Source organism: Sceloporus occidentalis, unplaced genomic scaffold, assembly GCF_023333645.1.
Source record: "Sceloporus occidentalis isolate IW3139 unplaced genomic scaffold, rSceOcc1.0.p SCAF_10, whole genome shotgun sequence".
NCBI lineage: Eukaryota > Metazoa > Chordata > Lepidosauria > Squamata > Phrynosomatidae > Sceloporus > Sceloporus occidentalis.
In genome coordinates, this window is record NW_028316990.1 from 30,715,616 (window position 1) to 30,739,917 (window position 24,302).

Below are 24,302 nucleotides of genomic sequence, written 5' to 3' on the forward strand. Positions count from 1 at the left end.
GGCAATGGAAACAAAACAATGTAGGCACGAAAGAGCCATTGTGAGTCACTTATAAAGAAGTTCTTCCTGGAACAGCACAGGCATGCTAGCTACACTTTGCTGTTGCTCCTTGGCCCTTTGTAAAGTCTGAAAGCAGGAAAAAGCCTTTTGGTCATCTTTTCAAATTAGAGAGCCTTGAATTAGACTGGATCCGTACCTGCAAAGTAATTCATTCTTACATCGAGTCTGGTCTTGTTTGAACACATGATGTTCTTTTGGTTTCACAGTGGAAAAACTTCTTTTAGGTGACATTACATGGAGCAGAGGAACATGTGTGAGTCCTAAGGTAATTGCCCAGGTATGTCCTGGTAACTTCCCAGGTATACATGCCATTGAGTGGGAGTGCACATGGGTGATAAGAATGATGGGAAAACCAAAGATTATTGGTTTATATGGATATGCAGATATACGGATACCTACATGCATGGCGGGAATAAAAAACAACCCACAGCCACTGTAGGTTGGGTGACTGAAAATTATCACATTGAATATGTGAACATGGTAGAAGCACCCTTTTGTACCGAGGTGACTTCAGGATGGGGAAACTGTGTGACTTGTAAGACCAGTTTGGGTTTAGTTTAAAACAGGTCAGCATTAATAGGGTCAAACTAGGGCAGGATACTGAACATGAATTAAACTGAATTAAAGACTAAATTGTTTAGAGAAGCATTCCCGGAGTTGAGCCCCTCTCTGACCCAGGAAGCCTCCTTTTAACCATCTATTAAGAAGCCAAGCCCTTCCTCCAGTCGATCTGCCTTGGTCCAGGCCTCGGAGGTGAAGAAGAACTGCTGGACCTGATCCCATTCCCCACCACCACTCCCCTCTCCTTTTGTGTCGTGTCTTCTTAGATTGTAAGCCTGAGGGCAGGGAACCGTCTAACTAAAGGATTGTATGTACAGCGCTGTGTAAATTTACAGCGCTTTATAAATAAAAGTTAATAATAATTAATAATAATAATGAACCTTGTGTGGATCTAGCCTAACTCAAAGAGGACAACTGTAAACCACTTTGGTGTGCGTGCTTCTTGCAGTAGAAGGCCTTTGCCGCTGCAGAATATTTTCCTTCGAAATGCAAGGCCTTATGTGTGTGTGGGGGGGGGAATCTTGTACAGTTGGCGTTCCACATTTGCAGCTTTCATTTTTGTGGATTTGATTATTTGCGGCTTTGATTAATATGTTTTCTCCAGGAATCTCTAGGTCCTCCAGCGCAACTCTGCCAGAGGTTCCTAGAGAAAACACGTCTCTAGGCATTCATGGGTCCTCCAGCATGGTCAGCGTCTGGCAGATGTTGATGACAGAGTTGCACTGCAGAACCTGGAGATTCCTAGACAGGTATTCTTTCAAGTAAAAAGAATAGTGTGTTTTTATTTGCACGGGGGTCCTTCACCCCTAACCCCAGCGAATGAGGAGGGATCACTGTACTTAATTTTGAAAATCATATTTTAAACACAAATCCTCTGTCACAAGTATTTCCATGATTTCTCTTTGTGCTCAAATAAATAAATACATGAATAAAATTTAGCCGGAGTGGGATGGGGGTCTCTGTGTAGGAAGGAAAGGCAATGAGGAAAGAGGCTGCTTAACCATGTTTGACTCATTAGTTCCTAAATAAAACATTACTCCCCAATTGCACTCTCTTTTTCTCTCTTTCCCTCTAATGACTGAACTAAACAGCATTGCTTGCATATATGATAGCGGGGCTAGCAGACATATTGAGGTTTCACCTCTCCTCAACAACATGTAGCTTCTTATGCCCTTTCTATGTTTTGTTCAGAGTCTTCTCTCATTAGATCTTACCTCCTGTCCTATTTTTTTTCCTACCTATCCCACCCTTCATTACTTTGCTGTTTGCAATCTACAGCCTAACCACTCAAATCCTGACCTTTAGCTTCTTGGCTTTCTTACCTTCTCCTATCTGATTGCTTTTGCACTCGTTTGACGTTACTGCAAGCATTCAATTGCGGTCTACTTCATTCTCCCAGCAAACGGATTATTTTATGGACATTTCGTGATTTCATCATAGCTCAGCTAATTTGTCTTTGAATGAAATGTTTCTTTCTGTTTGGCTACAGATAGCGTCCTTTTGCTTTTGCTCCTGGTTTCAGTCCAGAGTTCTTCGTGGTTCTCAGTCAGTTAGACCTAGTTCTGCAATTCCATTCTTTGCATAACATTTGAATTTTCTGTTGTTGTCCTTGTTGTTCCCTCTTCAATTCTGAACCTTTTTGTATATATAAAAAACCCACACACTGGTGCACTTTCAGCATCCCACACTGTCTGTACCTTTGTCTACATTGTCTTCAAAATATTCCTTTAAATTTTTTTAGCATCCCTTAACAATTTTCATTTTGAAGTATAGACTCATCTAGTCTCCAGTTGTTGACATTCAAGTCATTTCCAACTTATGGCAACCCTAAGGCAAAAACCTATCATGGAGTTTTCTTGACAAGATTTGTTCAGAGGAGGTTTCGCATTGCCTAAGGCTGAGAGCATGCGACTTGCCCAAGGAGACTTTTCCCCCTTTCAAACATAGCAACATTGAGTTATTAACAATTTAAAGACATTAATAATTTAATTCAAAGATATAGCCGTGTTTGTCTGTAGAATCAGCATGGAGAGATCTTGACACTCACAGAAAGAAAGAAGTCGGCAGCATGAGCTTTCGTAGACTTTAGGCTCCTTCCTCCGAAGCATTTTAAGATATGCAGATGACAGCGTATTTCTTGTAGAAAATATTAGACTTGGAATGACTATCGATGAAAGTTAAGGAAGAATGTATAAAAGCAGGGTTAGAAGATTAAGAAAACAAAAATAACCATCACAGATGACTTGCCCAATTTTAACATGGATAATGAAGACATTGAAATGTTTAAAGATTTTCTGTTCCTTGACATTAATCAACTGGAGACTGGAATCGAAAAATACGAAGAAGACTAAGATTTGGAAAGGCAGCTATGAAGGAACTAGATAAGATTCTGAAGTGGAAAGACATATCGGTAGATACGAAAGTCAGGATCGATGCCATAGTATTTCCAGTTTCTGTATATGGGTGTCCCTACCCCTGAAAGTGAATTTCCTCATTCTTATATCATCTGATCATAGGGACGAAAGCTACATTGCCTCTAGTGCCCCCTTTATTCTAGTGGAAAGAAGAGAGAAAAGCACTTGGATTCAAGATCTTCTACCTCAAATTTTCTTTCACATATGGAAACTTCTCTGTAACATCCATTCTTTGCTTACAGTATAATTCAAAGTTGGTGGCATTAATAACAACTGCTAATGTTTATGCTAATGTATATGCTAATTGTTTTTAAATTATCATTTTTTCCACCTTAGCGAATCAACATTCATTTTATTCTCTTCTCTAATTTCTAATGAATAGTTGTTGCACGACATTGTGGTTTTTAAGCTCCTGGGTCCTGATAAATGGTAAACAGCATCAGGTATATTTGATTGAGAAAGCGCTTATTTTCCGGTTCATTAATGCTCCTAGTCAGATGCTATTTTAGTTGTTCCTCCCTCATCTCTATTTTCAGACTCTGTCCCTTGGGTCTGGACCTGCAAGTTAATCCTTATGTTCTCATCCTTCTTTCCTCACCATATATTTATCTACACAACAAAGAGTCTCGCAGCACTTTAAAGACTAACCTGTTTTATTTGGTGCAAGCTTTCATGCATGGCAGCCCATTTCATCAGATACATCTGATGAACTGAGCTGCAGTGCATGGAAGCATATGCCAAATAAAACATCTTAATCCTCAAAATGCCACATAAAAACATGAAGCCAGGCATCTCTTAACTAGTGGCCTTCCTTCTCAGTCCACACCCAGAAGCATGGGGGAAACAAAGCAGGATTTCTTGCCAAAGAAGAGGAGAGGTTCCCCATGATACTTCAGCCAGGGAACTGACAATATTGAAAATGTGATCAGTATTGAATGCTGATGTCATTCAAGGCAGGATTTCTTGTAAAGAAGGAGAAAAGCTCCCCATGACACTAAAGCCAGGGATCCAATGATGTTGGGAATGTTGTTACGCATCCTGGTGTCATCCGACTAAAGAGGAGTGTAAAGTGGGGATCCTTACCCTTTACGGTATTTGGCATAAGCTTAAGGACTGTGCTCCACTTCATCAACTACATGATTGCCTCATCCGACTAGTATTTATGCACATGTTTGGGTGGGTGAGGGATGTGGGGCACTGAAATATAAAAGGTGCTGATACTGATTATTATGTCGGTGTTATTACCAAACACAGTAGAACAATAACAATGCTGGGGTCAGATTTCAAATTCTGAACTCCTTCCTCCTGCAAATCGTTCGCTGACGTAACATGAGGCACAAAAGCTTTGAGAGGCTATATGTGCAAGCAGGCTCAGGTGTTTGTGACAAATAATAGGCTGCAGTCATTGTTTTGACAAATAACAACAAGGAAGGTGGCTTTGCATTTGAGACTCGGGTTTTCAAATCAAAATACCCAGCCTTTTGGAAGGAAGGATTTGGGATTTCTCTCCACCCCAACATTGATCTACACCAAGAAATAGCAGATCTTGGTCTTTGCACCAGGGTTGAAAGAAAGGCGACAGTTCATGTCATGGATGTAATCTTGAGATGGGCAAATATGTACATTTGGTATGTGTACATTCAGGGTTACAAATTGGAGTATAACATTGTAAAAATGGTTAATTGCCCACCTACCTACCTATCTACAGTCAGCCCTCTGTATTCACAGATTCTTTATCCATGAATTGAAGCATCTATGTTCAAAAAATAGTATAAATTCCAGATAGCAAACTTTTATTTTTCCATTTTATATAAGGGATGGCATTACATTTAATGGGACTTGAGCACTCACAGTTTTTGGTATCCACAGTGGGGGCCTGGAACCAAACCCCAGCGGATAATAAGGACCCACTGTACTTAACCTACCTACCTATTTGTCTGCCTACCTACATATCTGTCTGTGTGTCTGTATATCCATCCATTCATCTATCATTTATCTATCAATCATTTTGAATGTCTTACTGACACTTCAGAATGCATTTATGAATAGGAAGGCCTTTTCTAGGACCGCTATGCCTGCTGTGGCATGCGTGCAACACAACATACAACAAAGAAAGGACACTATCTTGCTTGATAGACAATGTTCTTGAGGTCTCTGTGATTCACAGAGTTGTTTTTCATCAGTGCTGAACTAGTTTGGAAACTAGTCTTTCTCTGTTCCTTTCTCTCTTTTCTTTGTTGTGTCAGCTGTTAGATTGTAAACTTTATCATTCTTCTGTTTAATGTTGTGATTACTATGTCCATTGATAGTGATGTAGAAAGCATTGTAATCACTGTTATTGAATATTATGCAGGACATGGCATTACGAGTGATGTCACTTCAGAGGATGGAATAGGAATGATCAATGAGAGCTCTGTGTCTGACAAACATGAGGGTGCTGTTGCATTTCAGTGTGCTTGTGATATGTTAAGAGACATTGAGTTAGCAACTGTAGGAAATGTATGTTGGACCAAACAAGTCTTTGGTGTGCTCTAGTAGGGTTCTTAGGTAAATCCCATCAAGTTCAGTGAAACATGGTTTAGTTGGCACCCTTAAAAACTGCCAAGTGTGAAACCACTTAACACTGAGCCTTTTGTTCACCTTCTTAATGAGCTCCTATTCTTTGAAGGTCCTTAAATCATGTTGCATAATATCTTTGACCATTTGTTATTCACATCTTTTTGTCAAAGCTCAGCTGCCTGCAGTTTGGCGAATATTAATTAGAGATTCATCTTACGACTACTTCTTTGGGGGTTTTGTCTTTCAGGAAATGAGAACAGAAGCAATTGCCAGACCTCTGGAGATAAATGAGACTGAAAGGGTGATGAGAGTTGCTATCAAAGACATTCTGGTAAGGATGATGGTCTTTAATATTTAGTGCCTTAGGTTTAGTGCTCTTGGTGTAGAGCAGTCTTGTAGCACCTTTGAGACTAACTGAAGGAAAGAAAGTGGCAACATGAGCTTTCGTAGACTTCCGTCTACTTCCTCAGCTTGATTTGGGTGTAGTGCACTATTATTGCAGAAGAGACGTCCTCCACTGAACTACAGTAAATCAAAATATAGTGCAATTATCCTCTACTACCTCCTGAAAAGAATCCAGACCCCAAATATATTTTAACATCTATTGATACTCTAAACAGCGACTCCAGGAAACTACAGCAATACTGCACTTCATTTCGTGGGGCGTATATTAAGATTGTAAGACTACTTCATCCTACCTAGGTCAGTCCAACTTACATAGAAAACTGCTAGAGCAAATCCATTCAATGCTTAAATGTCAAAGTACTCCTTCTTTGCTAATTAACAGCTTTTAAAGAGCAAAGTTTTCGGGGTCATTTAGTGCATTAATCATGTGCGGCACATTTTCCCTATCATTCTCCAACTCCATTTTCTTGATTTTCTTTTGTCACTCCTATCACAATATGTAAGGGGGAAATGGATTTACAGTAGGTCTGCATTTTGCACTAAGCGATTGAAAATGTTTGTAGAGGCTTGAAAGCTCATTGAAGGTAGTGGTGGGCAATCATTCCTTAAAGTCTGTATTTACAAAAGCCCCTCTCTTGATAATGTCACCAAAAATTGCTCTTTATTCTGCCTCTTGTAGGAGCAGGTCGAGAAAACCAAAGACATGTTGAATAATGTGGCGTCAGATGAAGCCAGTTTGGAGGCAAAGATTGAAAAGAGAAAAATAGAGTTGGAAAGAAACCACAAGCGGCTCCAGACTCTACAGAGTGTTCGGTGAGGACTGCTATATTGTTGTCCCTTGAATAACTATTATCAGGGGCATTTTCTCATTTGTTTGTTGAATATTTATCTTGCTTTTCAATCAAAAAAGGTTCCCAGAGGCTTGGAAAAATCAACAATTAGGCAGTCCCTAATTGCAGTCTTGCAGTCTGAAAGGCACAAGTCACAAAGGAAGGGATGAGGAGGAAGAGCAGGGAAAGCATGGTCTTGGTGGTTAATTCTTTCGATCAGGGGACCATTGACACTACACAGTTATAGTGCTATTATTCCCCTTTAACTGCCATGGTTCTGTCCTATATAAACCTGGGTCTGGAGGTTTAGGAAGAGATAAAGAAGTCTCAGCCAGAACACTCCTCTGGTGCATCTCTAAAGTACAATCCTCAGTATTCCATAGGATAGAAACATGGTAGTTAAAATGGAATGATAGCACTATACTTGCATAGTGTGAAGGAGTCCCAGACAGATGCACTTATGTTCTGGATACAACTTGTCCCTGCTGATTCTGATTCTATTCCCTTCCTGAGCTGGCTTGTTCTGTAGTGGCCTATTCCTCTTTTCTTTCTTTTCTTTTGCTGTTTCTCTTACCATTCCTGTTCATAAATTCAACCTTAGTCTGCTTCTCCTATCCATATAAGGCTAGATGATTCCTTGGAAACCTTTCCATTGGGAGCTGGAGCGTGGAAAATCCACCACTGAGAGATGGTTGACACCTGTTTCACCAAGTTGTTTGTCATTAGCTGCTCTAATGTGCATGTTTAATGCTCACCACAGTGGAGAATGAATATCCGGCAATGAGCCTTGGAAAATCTGATGTTCAAGAAGTGCTTTGGGCTTACCCTCCCTGTCCCCTGCTAAGTAATGCATACTTTATAACTTCAATTATGTAATTACCTGTTTTTACAGTCATTAGATCTTTTGCAGCTGAATTACTGCTGTTCTGAGCATTACTTGATGCTTAAAATTAAGCTTTTCAAAACAGTTAATTTAACTCCTCCTGCAGAGAAAAAATACATAACTGTGTTGTGCTGTAACAAGTAAAGGATACTGTATTGGTGTGTATGTGTAGCACCTTAAAAACTAATTTATTATGCCATAAAGTTTATGGACTACAGTCAATTTGCTCCCATGCATGAAGTGTTCTCTTATCTGTATGTGTATGTGTATATATATATATATATATATATAGAGAGAGAGAGAGAGAGAGAGCGCACATGATGGGTAAGGAGAATAATTATAGAGGGGAATTGGAGACCATGAACTCAAAGAGAATTAAATACAGTTGATAGTAACTGTCACATTATTAATGTTAACTACACTCGTCCCTCCACATTTGCGGCTTTGACTTTTACAGGTTTGATTATTCACGGATTTTATTAAGATGTTCTTTCTAGGAATATCTAGGTCCTCCAGTGCAACCCTATGGTCAACTTTAACCAAAAGTCGCACAGAAGGAGATCTTTAACAAGAACACTCCACTAGGCATTTGTAGCTCCTCCAGCGCAATTCTGTTGTCAATATCTGGCAGATGTTAGGAAACTTCATTTTTATTTACAAGTATGCAGGCATCCCCAAAGGATTGGTTCAAACAACTGATAGGCAACACTATTACTAAGATCCTTTTTATGTTTTGGGTGCTCTGTGTCAGGCCAGGAAATAATCGAAGGCTGAGCAGATGGTAAGATATAACCTCCCCCCAAAGTTCATATAGATGAAAATACAAGTTTTTCACCTGCTGCTTTTCCTTATGTTTCCAACCAGCCCAGCCTTTATGGACGAGTTTGAAAAAATTGAGGAGGAACTACAGAAACAATATAGTTCTTACTTGGAGAAATTTCGCAACCTTACTTATCTGGAGCAGCAACTAGATGACCAGCACCGAATGGAGCAGGAAAGATTTGAGGTGGGGTTTCTCAAATATTATATTGATTCAGTCTTATTTTCACCATTATGCAAAGAGATCTTCTAGCACCTTTGAGACTAACTGAGTTTTCCTGAGGAGTATACTTCTAAGGAGGTAGGCTCAAGTCTGCGAAAGTTCATACTACCAGTTTCTTTCACACAGCTAGTGTCAAAGATGTTACAAGATCCTTTGCATACTGATTTTCCAGGGATCCTGCAAATCCCACCCAAGGGATCTTATGAACTGAGAGACTTAGGAAAATAGCTGGATCTTTCTTTGTCCCCTGCTGTTCTCCAACAACACAAAAATAGCCATCTGGAGGGCACAATAACACTGAAAAGTGGTTGCTGATAGCAATCAAAACAACTGAGATAATGGCAAAAGCAAAAGAGCAACAAAACACAGCATCTGAAACAATTCAAGTCCCGAGTATCAGACGACAAGAAATTAGTGTAAACCAAGAGTTCCAAAAGCAAAGTCCTTGGTCAGTCTGAGAGTCAGGGTTTGAGTAATCAGAGTAGTCAAACAGTCCAAGAATCGGGGGTTCCAGTGAGCAGAATCGTCTATCCAAAGTCCAGTCCAGGAAGTCAGGTAACAAGAGAGTTCACGAACAAAGTGCTTTTGCCAGGGAAAACAGTTAACCTCTAGCATTCGTCTTAGGCTTTTATCGCCAACTCTCACTGGTGTAGCTGTTCCCCGATTGCTCAGCATTTCTTATACAGTTGCCCCTCTTAACTGTGGAGCTAAGATCCGCGGAGGGATGACCTCTGCTGTTTTCAGTGGCACACCTCACTATGTGGCTTGAATATGCGTGAGCCTCCATTTTCACGGGGCGGGGGTCCGAAACGGACCCCCCGCGAAAATGGAGGGCCAGATGTACATATTTTGTACAGATCTCCTCTCACTGAATGAAGGCACAGATACATCTGCCTCCTCATTCTCCTTGGTGCCCAAACTGGCAGAACCCTCTGCTGCACTGGTACCCAGTTCCTAACTCTCTTCATTGGCAGCAGTCTCCACTGAGGAACTGGGGCCATCCTCCTGGCTGGGCTTTTCTGCTTCCTCCTCTGAGTCTCTATCTTCTTCTCAGGGCATGACAGGGAACGACTTCCCCACCGGATGTTCACTCCCCTCTGAGATGTTACCCAGTGTGGTCCGTACCCCCCTTGTAACATCCTTGCTAAGAGAATAGCAATGTGCACATGTTTAGCTTAACATGCTTCCCTGGGTGCCTTGTTAAGGAATGGTTCTACATGCATGCTTGCGAACAAATGATTGTTTATTAGGGGAAACTGTGCACAGTCTAAATATCATCATTGTGTAATCAGTAATCATTAGTGCACTTAACAGATGCAATGGTTTGTGTTCTCTGCTGTTGTTTCACAGAAGATGACATTGACTAGATTGCATCTCTTAATTGGAAAAAGCAATTTAAAGCTGAACAAAGCTATTGGCTTTTTAATTAATGCGGCACTTTGGATTCCATGAAAGTTATGTGAAACATTTCCTTTGACTGATCCAGAAGGGTTGCAGCAAACGTTACATTAGGACAATGAAGCCAATTCTGTTGCTTTTTAATCTCTGATGAGTTTTATGCAGACCAAATAGGTCTCCATTCCTATTTTTTGAAGGGAACCATATCCAAGAGGCTGGCATTCCAAAATACTTTTGTGATTCCACAATTGGAATGTGGAAGTGTTTGATAGAGGTGTGGCAGCATTAAAAATGATTTCCTTTTGGGGCAGTTAAGTATGACCTCCAAGGTTTTCCCCATTGAGCATATGACTTCAAAAGGAAATTATACTTTTCTCATTTACCTGGTGCATTGGGATTCACTACCTTTCTGTGTGGTCTTGTGTAGTATATCTTGACAACTCAGTGGAGATAAATTTGGGTAATTTAGAAAAATTGCTGCATGGGGTGTTGTTATTATTAATGCACTGAGTTAGTTCATGACATCAGTGTGATACAATAAATGCCATTGCTGCTGTATGACAGACGTTGCGTACACTCTTGCACACATTTCTCAGTTCAGTAGCTCAGTCAAGCAGGCCATTAACTATTCTTCCTTCCCTAGAGAGTATTAGTCGGAAGTGTGCAGTGTAAGCTTACTGCAACAAGACGGTCTTGACATCTTTATTAGACATCATCCCAGCAAATTCATTTGTTTAGTAGTGTTTGACTGGATTTACACTCTGGTTGGGCTACATTTCATCTTCAGGCTGCACTTTGCTGCCCTGGGCTGGGAGAACCCTTAGTCTCCTCCAGTAGAGCTGGTTTCCTATTATATATAGTTGATTTCCTATTACATATACTGTACATATATTTATGGGCATATAGAAGCCTATAAATGTCAGTCTTGCTCAGTGTTACCTTCAATTCGCTGAACATCTACAGGGTACAATGAATGCTGCCATTCATATTTACTCTCCTATTACTGAAGCACATAGGGACCCATAAATGTCAGCCTACCCCAGCATTCTCCTCAAAGCACCTGAACATCTGCAGGGAGCAGAGCATGCTGCCATTCACCTTTGGCAAGATGCAAGAGCTGTAATTGAGGCTTCCATGCAGCTCAATCGATCCAGAAATTATTAACTCTCCTAGGTGGCACTTGTATTGAGAATAATTCATTACAATTGCATTCTTGTGTACAAATTGTTCTCCTTGAGCCTGGGCTTGGAAAACATCCGCGTCTGCTGCTTATGAGTTACTGTTCTGGAAAGTAAGGATCCCTGCTTCTCATTATGGTCCCTTAATGAAGTATTCTTGTATTAGAATACCAGCTGGCCTGTGGTCAAGTCAGTGGCAGCTAAAGTTGGGAAGCAATATTCGGAGCTCTGGGGCTCTTCCAATTAGTTTTGATGGTGCTTGACGTTTAAGCGGCTTTGTGAAAGTGGCCTCTTTCGATTGCTAAGGCTAAGTGCTGTTCTGGGGATGCGTGGTCACCATTAATGCGTTCATACCATGAGAGGGCAGAAGTGCAAACTAGATAAAATCAGCAACGGCAGCTTTCCCTGACGCTTCTTTCTTTCTTTATCTATCTAGCTAATTAAATTTTTATAATATAAACACAAAGACAAAGGGGGATGGAGGAGGAAAGGGGTAATAAATGCATAGGATATGAATGTGTGCTAGGCACAGACAGTGGACCCTCCACATTTGTGGCTTTGACTTCGGATTTGATTATTTGCAGATTTGATTAATATATTCTCTCTAGGTCCTCCAACGCAATTCTGGCCACAAGTTGACCATAGGAGTCACACTGAAGAACTTAGAGATTCCTAGAGAACAAAGCAATAAGATTGTCTGACTATTGAACAGCAGATGATGAATATTTATCTTTTCAACTTGGAGTATGACATTGCCACCTTTCAGCTGAATTGGCCAATTTTGTTCTAAAAAGATTCAGTGGTGTGTGTAGATCAGAAACATCAAATTGAGGGACCAGGCATAATTTTAAATCTAAATAATTTATTTGAATGTATAGATTCCAAAGATGAAACCAAATAGGTCGATTCCACAGTTATCCTGTGGAGGATATTTGACTAAAACTCTGCTTGCTAGGTGTTTGTATGAGATGCCTTATGATGCTTGAGTCTGGAAAATTAAATTCACCATCAGGAAGTGACAGTTGCATATCTTAAAGGTAAAACAAAGTGTAGAAAGACATCCAGTGTTAATTCTTTGGAAACATTTTTGAGAGCAGCGTACTATGAGATGTCTTGAAGAATGCATGTAGTAAAACATTTATGTTAACCTTGCTCTAAATACTGAATCTTTGTGATGCCCAGCTGCCCAGATCAAGAGATGTTTTAACAAACATTGCAGACAAGTTCAGCTCAATCATTTGAGTAATATCCCCAGAGTCCAATGTAGCTAAATACCTGACGACTTCTGGACACCAATGAAATTGTCAATTGGCAAACAATCCAACTGATATATTGGGCCCACCGGCTTAGCTTCAGATTTAAAACAATCAATACTATAACTAGATAGGGTTCTGAAGCAATTAATTTTCTCAACTCTGCCAATGCGAATGCATTTTGCTTTGTGGAGCATTCTTAGTGTGTGAGAGAAGGGTTGTGCTCTCTATCTAGTCAATGGTACCTGATCCAGGTATCAAGATTCTGACCAATATAGAGAGCAAGCCTTTCCCAAACTGGTCCAGTCGGATTTGATAGGAGTCTACTGACTCCAACATATCTAGAGGATGACAGGTAGAGCTCAGAGAGCTTGTTAGGACATTATGGGAGCTCTAGTTCAAAAAGAAAGCCCTTAGGCTAAGGAAGACTACTCTGTTGTCAAGTGATGGCCAGTTCCTAAGGCAGGATCCCTGTGGTCTCCTCAATTCTCTCCTTCTGAAGTGGTCGCTAGGACCAAGCTTATCTCATCCGAATATGTCACAAGATCAGAATCCTGAAATAGGGATTCCTTTCCAGAACTACTAGCTGGAACTACTAATCCCATATCTGGACTCTGCAGTAGCATTCACAGAGACTGGTGACAGTGCTTCATACCAGTTTTCTTTGCCATGAGCAGACACATGAGAATGCAGTACGGAAAGATAATAAGGAGCCCTGGTGACACAGTGGCTAAATGCTGGTAACGCAGCCACAACATTGTGAGTTCGATCCCAGAGGGCTCCAAGGTTGACTCAGCCTTCCATCCTTTCGTAGTCGGTAAAATAAGTACCTAGTTTGTTGGAGGCAAATGGCTTACAGATTGTAAACCGCTTAGAGAGTGCTTTAGTTCTCTCTGAAGCAGTATAGAAATGCAAATGCTAAATGCTAACATGTAATAAATAATGGAAGTAACATACATAAAAACAGGGCAGAAGTGCTCCTTTCTGTCAGTGTTTCAGATATTATTCACAATATTAACCACTGCCTGATTCCACCGCCTGTGTTATTTCTCATGCGCAGGAGCACAATTGTGGTCTCTTCCAACTCTATGATTCTATGATACCTTATGCCTGGTAAAGTTTTTTTTCCTAAAGACGTAAATGAGAATTTCCAGCTGTTGCCATATTATCCCCATCAAAGTTAATTTGGTTGTCAGATTTTTCCAACAGCGCAAGGTGATCCTTGTGTTTACATCACAGACTCATCAGTGAAGACACATATAAAGGGTGTGCATCCAACCAGTCAAGCAAGTAAATGACTACAATGTAACTGTAATACATCAAGAGAATTGCAAATGAGCTTTTATTGAATCATTATAATTCATACTTTCCCTAGGTCCAGGGAGAGAAATAAGCAAATAAATAGGAGACTTGCTACAATGAAAGCACATTTTGATTTAATTGGAGATGTCCTTGACTGATCACATCGCTATGAAGAGCCGGCCACTGAAAAGAGTACACATTGTTTGCACAGTACTCTGTTAATACGCCGTGGTTCCTTAGCGGGCCTCTTTCAACATCGATCATTCAAGTGCAACTTCCTTTTCAGATGACTATTGCCCAGCATTTGCATCTTTCTTTCCCTGTTGACTTCCTCCTGCCAGTCAGAATTTTAAGTTTAAGGCTTTTCACTGCTGAAGATACACTGTGTTCCAGCAGGAAGATTTTGAGCCCACACAACTACAACTTGACTTTTCCATCTTCTTCCCTGGACACTGTATTCGTCTCTAAGCTGTTAAGGCAAGATAATGTGTAGAATTGATGTCTGATGCTCTGGCATGGCCAAAGCAGGAGAGACTGTTAGAACGTGAAGTAGGCATTTGAGGTAGAGCTGCAAGGATGCAGCATGGTCAAGAGCTCTTTTTCTGCCAGTGTCAGGACCAGAGGGAGTGCAGTGAACGTTACAGAAGCTTGCAAGGTAACAGCAAGGTTTCAGCAGCCTTTTCTAGCTTATTTCCTTGGCACCTTCAAAGGGAGAATTCAAAGAGGAAGGAAAATGAAAGGCCCCAACTATGTTGGATTGCACATCCCATCCTCCCTATACAGCATAGCTGTTGATGGTGCTAGATGGGGTAGATGGGCAACACATTCAAACACATTTGGTGTCTCTCTGAATTTTTCTTGTGAACATGCCAATGATATAGGCCAGTGATGGTGAACCTATGGCACGTGTGCCAGAGGTGGCACTCAGAGCCCTCTCTGTGGGCACACATGCTGTTGCCCTAGCAGAGTTTCTTACTAGAAAGCCAAAGGGATGTGGCACTTTGCAATAAATAAGTGGGGTCTGGGTTGCAGTTTGGGCACTCGGTCTGTGAAAGGTTCACTATCATTGATATAGGCCTTGGTCACTGGATTCACTAATTTTTCCCCCAGTCTTTTTTCTTAGCTATGGTCACATCTGCTTATCAGTTGGAACTCTGGAAACAATTGTCATTGTAAGACCCCGGCTCCCATGTGTATCCCCCCATGAAAACAGCCATGAAAGGAGAGAGAGTGATCCAAATGCACCACTCCAGGATCAGGACATTGCTCTTGTTAACTGCTGTCAAGTCAACTTCTGGTGACTCCATGAATGAGAGCCCTCCAGGATCCTCTATCATCTACAGCTCTGCTCAGATCTTGCAAACCCAGGGCAGCTGTGGCTTCCTAGACTGAGTCCAACCTTCTGTAATATGATCTTCCTTTTTTCCTAGTGCCTTATGTCATTAAAGTTAGATGACAAAGGGAGTGTGCAAAATTTGGGATAGTCATTCAGAGAACATACTGGGTCCTCCCACAGACTCTTTTTGAATAGGCAACCTGAAATCTTGTTCATGTATCTTCAACCTCTTGAGTGGTGTTTTGTCTTGTTTTTTAACAGTAGCTTTTTACAGTATTGCTATAATTGGGGCTTTTAGCCCCTCTGAAAGAAATGGCTATTAAGTGCCAGTATAATTCTGTTTCCAGAACCAGCATTCTCAGCTCCTTATCCTTTTATAGCTTTCTTTAAGATGGGTTCATGTTTTGCTTCTTCCAGATGAGATGTGGGGGCATTTGGTGAGATATTGATTACGACATGCAATGAGGGAAATAAATGGACATATAATGATAGAATGAGCACTTAAATGTAGCATCTTGCCACCATCGTGTTAATGCATGCTCAGCAAGTACGGAGGTCCAATTGTGCCAATTAGAACAGGACTGAGATATGAAGAAATCGCTGCCATGACGTCTGCCCAATTTCGCCAGAAGGCATGGCTTGGTTTGTTTTGTTATTTCCCCCCCCTTTTTGCATTGGAGAGCAACTGTTGAAGGTGGTCATGCTGATAGGACACTTCTCTGCCGAGAGCCAAATTGTCTCAAAAATAAATATGCAACACAGCTGCCTGCCAAGCCTTTAGTTTTAACCTTAAGAACATATCTTGTTACTCTCCTGAACTAGGGGGTGGTGGTGCTGCCATTCTGATTTTGATTTTCATTTCCATACAGGAAGCAGAGAATACCTTGCGCATGATGCAGAATAAGCTGAAGGAGGAAGAGAAACGTTTGCTAAAGAGTGGTGAGCTCCCATTTTTTCTCCATGAATTTGCAAATCCAACCCCCATTGCCATTTGATTGTCAGAGGCATTTTCTCTTTCAAGGTTCCTGTGGCTACTTGGGTTGGCAGCCAGATACCAGGCAGATATATATATGGCTTGTTGCCCAGCAATATGGAGCTAGGCTATGTGTTGTCAACTCCCTTTCTCCCATTTCCATGGTCTCTACTGAAAAAGCCTATGCTATAGAAGTACAGTGGACCCTGGTTATATGCTAGGGTTTGGTTCCAAGATCCCCCATGTATAACAAAATCCGTGGATGCTCAAGTCCCATTAAATATAATAACATTGCAAAATGGTATCCCTTGTAAAAAATGGAAAATCAAGGTTTCATATTTGAAAGTTATACTTTTTTAGAACATTTTCAAACCGTGGATGCTGGAATCCCTGTATTAAAAAATCCGTGTATAAGAAGGGCCAACTGTATAATAAATAAGGCCAATTCTTATTCAGAGAAGATAACCATGGTTACTTTAACAATGTAGTATCAAATCCATTAATTGCTCCTAGAAGTACGGTATGTCATATGAACCCAGGTGAATGTGTAGTACATATTGTTCTTTACTAGAGCAGAGTTTTATTGAGAAAATGACACACTTGTCGGTGGGCTCGGCTTGTATCTAAAGCAAAACCAGTGTTTGATCAGTCAGGGATTTTTTTAAGTGTTTAAAAATAATTCCCAGAGAAGAGTTTTTTTCCCTCCTGAAATGTTTACTCTGCATGCAGTGATGTACAACAACACAATGCTCAAATCATTCTCTTATATGAACATGGCTGTCTATTAAAATCTTCCATGGAAACATGCATCAGCCTTCCCCACCAATTCCTGACCCTGGGATGGAGGGTATTGTAGTCCATCTGGGGGAAGCTATTATTGGGAAGGCTGTCCCTTGTATTAGTGATTTAATTGTGAAAGCTTAGACATACACCAGCCTTGAACATCTGTGATCTCTTTGCTATGTGTAATCTTTCCACCAGTGCAGATCACAACTATTTCATAGTGCCATTGTGTTTATAGTTCACTGCATTCATGTTTTATATATACCGGATACACTTGGCTATAAGTCAACTTCATCTATAAGCCGATGGCAGGTTTTAGGGCAGAATTATGGATTTTCATATGACCTGTGGATAGGTTGAGGGTAAAACTTAGGGTCATGTAACCAAGGATGTAAAGGATGAAGCAAAGAAAAGTGATGCCAAAGAATTTAGAAAATTCTAGCAGTCATCATCTTGTCTTTTCCCCCCAAAAGTTAGTCTTTGTTTCTTTTCTTTTCCTTTTGTGTCACAGCAGTCTTCTCTCATGGAATCTGGAATCTTTGGGTTGTGTCCAGATTTTGCAATACTTAGAGCAGGCCCATTTAAATGAGTGGGACTTGTTATCTGTGCTGAACTTAAGTCCAATCGATTTCAGCAGCTCTACTCTTTCATTAAATCTGAATCCAAGCCACAGTACTTTGAGACCTGGTTGGAAGGCCATCTACAATTTCTCTCTGGATCTGAAGAAAGTTAGTGCTTTTGAGTCAGGCAATGCTATTCAACATGTCAAATAAGACTTGGTCAATAGACTTGTCAGATATCAATCAGATATTGTTAAGTATTGAAAGCAACAGTGTATTAGTTGTTATTGTTATGTGCCTTCAAGTTGTTTCTGACATCTGGCAACCCTAAGACAAACTATCCTGGGGGGTTTCTTGGCAAGATTTCAGAAGAGGTTTGCCATTGCTTCCCCTAAGGCTGACAGTATCAGGAAAAAAAACCTTCCTGGGTAATACTGGCCTCTCCAATTTTCTAGTGACCTGAATATCATATAAATGCTGCTGTTCACTTGAAAACTAGAAAGGCCAGTCCCTCCAGAAGAATTGGGGAACACCACTGGAAGGAGCCAGTTCAGCTCTCCAGAAATTCTGTCTAAAGAGCTTTCCTACACAGAACTACATTTCAATTCATGCCGTTTTGGCTGCTCAGGGGAGATGTGAAATCTGGAGTGTGTGAAAATGTATTGCACTAAATTGCTATGTGAGGCATTTCTTTCCAACTGATTCAGTAGTCCATGGGGAACTTTGGGAAGTGTTAGATCTTGAGATTATTTTTTTTAATCAAGAAAAGAAAAGAAAAATCTGCTAATCTCTTTCACTAAACTACAGACTCCAGAATCTTGGCGTGAGGCTGGGGGTCCTAACCATTGAACTTCTGTAACACCAATAAGAAGTTTGAAGTGTGAGAAGGTTCATTTTGCAATCCATCCACAGCGCATTTCTCTCTGCACAATGCCAGGGTTGCGCTGTGCTTTTGGCAAAAGATCTTTCATGATCTAGAAGTCATCCAGAATAAGAAATGTGCTCTTCTTTTCCCTTGCTTCTAAGCAATGTTGGATGAAGTGAACTTTCCTTAGACCTCATCACAGTCCTCAGCTTCAAAGAAAGTGGAAACATCTTGTTAAAAGAGAGCTTTGAATTAGTAGAGAAAATGTAAAGCATTCTGAAATTCTGTATTAATGTCCTCCGTGATGCAAGCCCCAAAGCCAACCTCATACAGGCATTCCATGCTTCATCATAAACAGGCAGGATTTCAGAAGCATCTGGCAGTCCCCTCCACCAAGAATATGGAAGCACTGAAACCTCCAGAGGACCTCCACAGATCTCAGCGCTGATGCCATCATTGTGCAGCCAGACCTTCTCTGATCCTTCCTCTCATGTTGAAGCCTGGAATGCCCATGTAAAGCAGCTTCAGGACTTTAAAGTAAACCAGAGAGGTATATTGTTGAATTAATGCCTCTGTCCAGGATATACTGTAAGTCAACCATGTACGTACATCATGAAGCTGTGGACTCTTCAGTGCCTGTCAGCCCACAATTGTTCGTTGTTCATTAAAGTGAAAGAACACAAAGAAATAGTGCTATTATCCTGAGCATGTCTCAGTAATGGTCATTAACAGTTGTGGGTGTTGTTTTTATTTAGGTAACGATGACTCAGACATAGATATCCGTGAGGAGGAAGGATCTGACAGCGAGATGGAAGACAGGCAATTAATGAAGCAGCATACTGCCATGGAGATGTTGATGCAAGGTACTTATGCTTGCCTTCACTGATTCTTCACAAATTGCTGGACACACTGTTTTTCCTACGCATACCACATAGATATGCAATCTGCAAAATAGTTATTTCACAAGCTGCTTGCCCCAGACCATTGTATCTTTCTGGCCATGAGAACTAGAATCATGCTTTTTAACAAAATTACAATGAGAATTGTTGGAATATTACATTCTGTGGGTACAAAAAAGGATTCAGTCCACAGAGAAGGTTGAACTATGCATAGTCCATCTTTGGATCCCATCTCTTGGAGCCGAAGGAAATAACTCTATAGGAGTAGCATGCTGGCGTAGCTACACAGCGCTTCCAGCTTGACTGTTAGAAACCCAGCTTTTGAACCTTGCATTCTGTTCTTCAGTGACTATTTTGTTTGTCTTGCTTCAGTGGAAGGCTACATCCTGATGGCAAGTTCCCATTCCCTTGTCAACGGGTGGTTTAACTCCACATTCTGTGAACTTTCCCAAAGAAAGAACCATCTTTCCTTCCACATAGCCCCATCAGTATCCAGTTCAGAGCCCACACTAGTCCTGCACCAGTCCTTTAGCCTTGTGGAACGGCAGAGGTCAGCTGTGCCATGAAGGAGTCTTCAATTTTCCCTCTTTCCTGAGCTCTCCCTAAAGGAGAAGAGCAACTGGTCCTCCTGACTCAGAGAGGCTTTAATTATTGAATATATGCCTACACCATCGTTTTTAAGCAGCAGGCTTGATAAGCTCCCTGGGGAGATCTGATGGAGCTGAGCAAGAGACCTAGGTAGTTTGTATGCTCTGGTTATTGGATCCTTTCCCTTTCCCTCTGACCCCATGTTCAGATTTATTGCGCATCTACAATTTCTTCACACCCCGCCCCTGGGACAGGGGAGAGCATGCTAGAAATTCAAGATGAGACATCTGGATGTTGGTATAAGGCCCAGAGTACGTGGGACCAGATTGTACCTTTTACTCGGGTTGTTTTTGCTGGGGACAGCGCTTGCCTTTGCTGATCATAACAGCAAAGCACCAAAGCCAGATGCTCCATCGAAGGGGAGACATATATTCGCGAATACTACTTAAATAATAATTTTTGTTATTTAAAAATTAGCTTAATGTGTTTTTACCCAGAATTCTATTTATTTTGTAAGTTGCCTTGAGTCCCAGCTTTGGGAAAAGACATGCAATAAATAAAGTAATTGAATGGAGTAAAATAGAACTTAAGTTTAAAATGATACAATAGAAATTGTTTTCCAAGGCTGAATTTGCACTGCAGAATTAATGCAGTTCAACACGACTTTAACTGCCATGGCTCAATCCTATGGAATTCTGGGATTTGTGAGATATTTAGCCTTCACTGTTAGAGAACTCTGGTGCCATAACAAACCACAAACCCCTGGATTCCATAGGAGCCATGACAGTTAAAATGGTACATTTTTTCTGCAGTGTTGGCAGTTTTAGTCTTGCTAATCCCCATCTTGGAAGGGAGTTCCTTGACTGTGAGGCCACCACCAAAAAGGCCCTGTATCCAGTGCTTCCCAGTTTGAATCATCTTAAACATGGGTCTGCATACAGGCTTTCAAAGCCAATTGCAAGTTCTAGGCCAGGTTTGTATGAGTGAAAGCAGTCCTTTAACTAACTTGATCTCAAACTGATGTTATAAACCTGATTCTTATTCTTAGTTACCACTAGAGTAGACCCTCAGGATTTACCTATGAGTAGATTCACTATTCAACAGTTGATTCAGTGGGTCAATTCTATAAGACCAGACTACATGTTGGTTGCAATCCAGCATGCCCTCAGCATAGCGTAAATATCTGCATTCAAAGATACACTGCACCAGGGTTATGCAAACCCTATGCAGAGTAGCAACATTGCCTGGCACAATTGTAGTGACTGGATGCTGTTGTGCAGTGTGCAACCATAGTGCACAGTGCACAACAGCAGTATGTAGTGCATCACCACAAAGCACAAGGTTGCCTTATGCACAACTCCACTTCTGCTGCACTGTGGCATGGCGGTGGGAGTCATGCAGCCTTCCTGATATTTGTGCACTGCAATTCCCAGCATTCCTCACTATTGGCTATGCTGCCTAGGGCTCCAGGGACAAAAATCTGGGGAGTTCTATGATGCTTGCACCTACATTATATGAGCAGTTATGTGCAGACTTCAGCATAATATTTGGCGCGTTCTTAATTTTAAAAGGAGACTGAGCAAGCATGGCTGGCCTTCCTGCAGCCCTTGTTCCAAAGTGCTTTTCCTCCAGCCAGGCCACTTTCAGTATTAGAAAATCGTAGCTTTAGGGCTCTCCAGACCTTCCATTTGATTATTGCTTGTTTTGTGCTTTTATTGTTGCTGGGGAATGTGTTTGGGGCACAATCTACTGTCCATTCCATGATGGAAGAATCCCATCAAAGTGATGCAGGCACCTCTGGTTTCATTTGAAGATGACAAGCTCTTTCTTTGTGTCAGCTGAAACAAATTCTAAGACTCAAACATGCCTTTGAGGTTTTAACCATCATGTTCTCAATTGACACAAAGGTTCACTGGTGCTCCATAAACATTTCTTTAGGCAGCTTTTAACACCTGTCTTTTGCTGCGGACAGACGGTATTTTAGTCAACCCGAAATTTCTGTAAACCTGACATCATCTTTGGAAGCAGACTATTAAAAATTGAAAATAGCATGATGAAAGCACTGCTGTATGTAGTATCCCCCTTCTTTTGTCTATCTGCCATTTCAGAACAAACAGGTTTCTGAACTGGTATATGAGAGATGGGTAACATCTATGAACAGACATCAGTATGCAAAGGGATCTTGTAGCACCTTTGAGACTAACTGAAAGAAAGAAGCTGGTAGCATGCAACGCTCATGCTACCAACTTGTTTCAATTCGTCTCAAAGGTGTTACAAGATCCCTTTGCATACTGATTTTCCGGACTAACACAACTATGTCTTTGAATTCTGTGAACAAACATTTTAGACTCGAGTCTGAGTGCACTGGCTCCCTCTTACCTTGCTTTTGACCTGACTTTTCTCTCTCTCGAGCATTGGTACATGTATAGTCCCATTCTCACGAATTCTCTTTCTGCACCAGGGAGACCAACCAAGCGGATTGTAGGAACAATGCAAGGTGGAGACACAGAGGATGATGTGAGTAGTAAAGAACACTGCTGGGAATTGGTGATGCTTTCAGTAGACTTTGTCGTTCAGCACCAGAGAGCCTATTCCTTCAGCCATGACCTGTCTTACTTTTATCTCTCTGCTGCCTGCCCTTCTTTCATTAAAGCTGCCACACATTACAGCTTTCACATCTTTTGTCCTCACGCTAGGCCCCTTTCTCTTCCTTCCCTTTGTGCCTTTTTCCTTTTCTTCTGCTGCTGCATTTAACCCGGGGAAAGAGAGGCGCAGACTGGCACAGAACATTTCTTGGAGAGCTTTAGAATGGACTGGCCCTATTTTTATGATTGTCTCATAATAATTACTCTATTTTATTGTACAGTCTCTTCTGTCTTTACTGTTGATTAAACCATCAGGTGTTAAATAATGAATTTGGAAATACAAGTTTTCACGCAGGGGAATTTTAATTGGTTTTGGGAGGCACTGTGTGCTTAATATTGCAGTAGTAAGGTAGGCTTGAATAAAAAGAGGTTGTCTCCTCTTTTTACTAATGTTTAGCATATCTGTTATTTCCCTAATCCTGCCCCATAGTGACAGCTTCTAAGGGCCCATACAGGCAGGCCAAAATAAAGCTGCGCCAAAGCTGCGCTCCAGTCCTTAGGACTGGAGTATGGCTTTGGCGCGGCTTCTGGACTCTTAGGATACATGCATCATTTAAACAGCATACCTCCAAAGTGACCCGAAGCAGCTTTATTTTGGCCTGTCTGTATAGGGCCTAAGTTACTTATATCTGCTTACCCTGAAGTTACAGGACCAAAGTATAAGTGCTGCTTTAATACTGCCTACTTTAAACAGTTATATGTGGCTTATTTGAATGAAACAGAGCATGTTTGTTTTGCAGTTTATCTCAAACAGCAGTTTTAAGTTTTCTTGAGTTGTTTTGATGTTAGTATTATGTTTGCGCCGTGAAGGTAAAAAGCATCTATCCAATGGTGAACGCGCACCAGGGATTTGTGGTACATCCCCCAGTTGGAGAGGTTTCTTACATAACATTAGCATTTCTCTCGTAATACAGTGGAGGTATCTTGCCAGTTGTCATGTGTGCGAGTTGTCGATGAGTGTGCTGTTGTGCTTGAGTTATCTCCAGACAGGCTGCTGCCTCTCTTGTTTGGTATCCGTCTCAGTCGGGCTGCTCAACCTTTGTTTTCTCCTGCCTTGTTTGGAGACTCTGACTCTCTGACTGCAGTGCCTCCTTTATTCTCTTTCATTTTACTGTATCTGCTGATTTCATTTCTTGTTTTAATTTCTTTCTGCTTCCTTCTTGCGGTGTCTCTGCATGCCACTGCCATTCTTCTTCCTCACAGTTTGGGGCAAACCGTGCTCAAGCCAATAAACGCAGAGCTTCTAGAGCCAAAGTTAAGGTGGGTGTTTCACTTCTACATTTCATGGCAGCATTCCTCATAGCTAAGCCCATGAGAGCCTTTTTTTAAAGCAAATTCTTATTATTCGTAGTGGTCAGTGATAGAACCACACTGCATCCTTCCTTATTAAGTTTTGCTGATGTGGCCAACCAGAAACAATTTGGGGCTCATTCCCTCTGGCAGAATAACACGGGTTGTGATTCGGATCCGCTCCGTGTTTGTGGCCGATTTCAAAAGATCCCTTGTTCTCACAATAAGCGTCACATATTCTATCAGTCAGTAGCATATTCTATCAATATAATTAAAAACAACAACAAAAGGAGGAAATGGTGGATCTGTCAAAACGTCACCCCTCTGCCATTTGTGCCTCCCTTCAGAAAGAATCAATTCTGATCTGGCATTCCAACTATTAGGAATCACGTCAGAACCGATTCTTCTCAAAAGAACCTCAAAATAACTGCTTCCAGGTGAGTCTTTTACTGTCTCTTTAATGGAAGTGGGTGGATGA

General features: G+C 41.2%; 1 protein-coding gene across 5 annotated transcripts in view; it reads left to right on the forward strand.

Annotated features, from left to right (window-relative positions):
- LOC149306319 (intraflagellar transport protein 38) overlaps window positions 1-24,302 on the forward strand; it is a 51,511-nt gene that overhangs the window by 25,469 nt on the left and 1,740 nt on the right. For 2 of the 5 annotated variants that reach the window (XR_016282471.1, XR_016282472.1), the window contains exons 6-12: window positions 5,842-5,925; window positions 6,679-6,812; window positions 8,577-8,718; window positions 16,091-16,160; window positions 19,158-19,265; window positions 22,351-22,406; window positions 23,738-24,261. Coding sequence is in view for 3 of the 5 variants with exons in the window: in XM_089540125.1 (XP_089396251.1) it covers window positions 5,842-5,925; window positions 6,679-6,812; window positions 8,577-8,718; window positions 16,091-16,160; window positions 19,158-19,265; window positions 22,351-22,406; window positions 23,738-23,794 (651 nt within the window). In the remaining 2 variants the exon portion in view is untranslated. The remainder of the gene's footprint in view (window positions 1-5,841; window positions 5,926-6,678; window positions 6,813-8,576; window positions 8,719-16,090; window positions 16,161-19,157; window positions 19,266-22,350; window positions 22,407-23,737; window positions 24,262-24,302) is intronic. The other 3 variants (XM_089540123.1, XM_089540124.1, XM_089540125.1) reach the window with 2 other exon arrangements.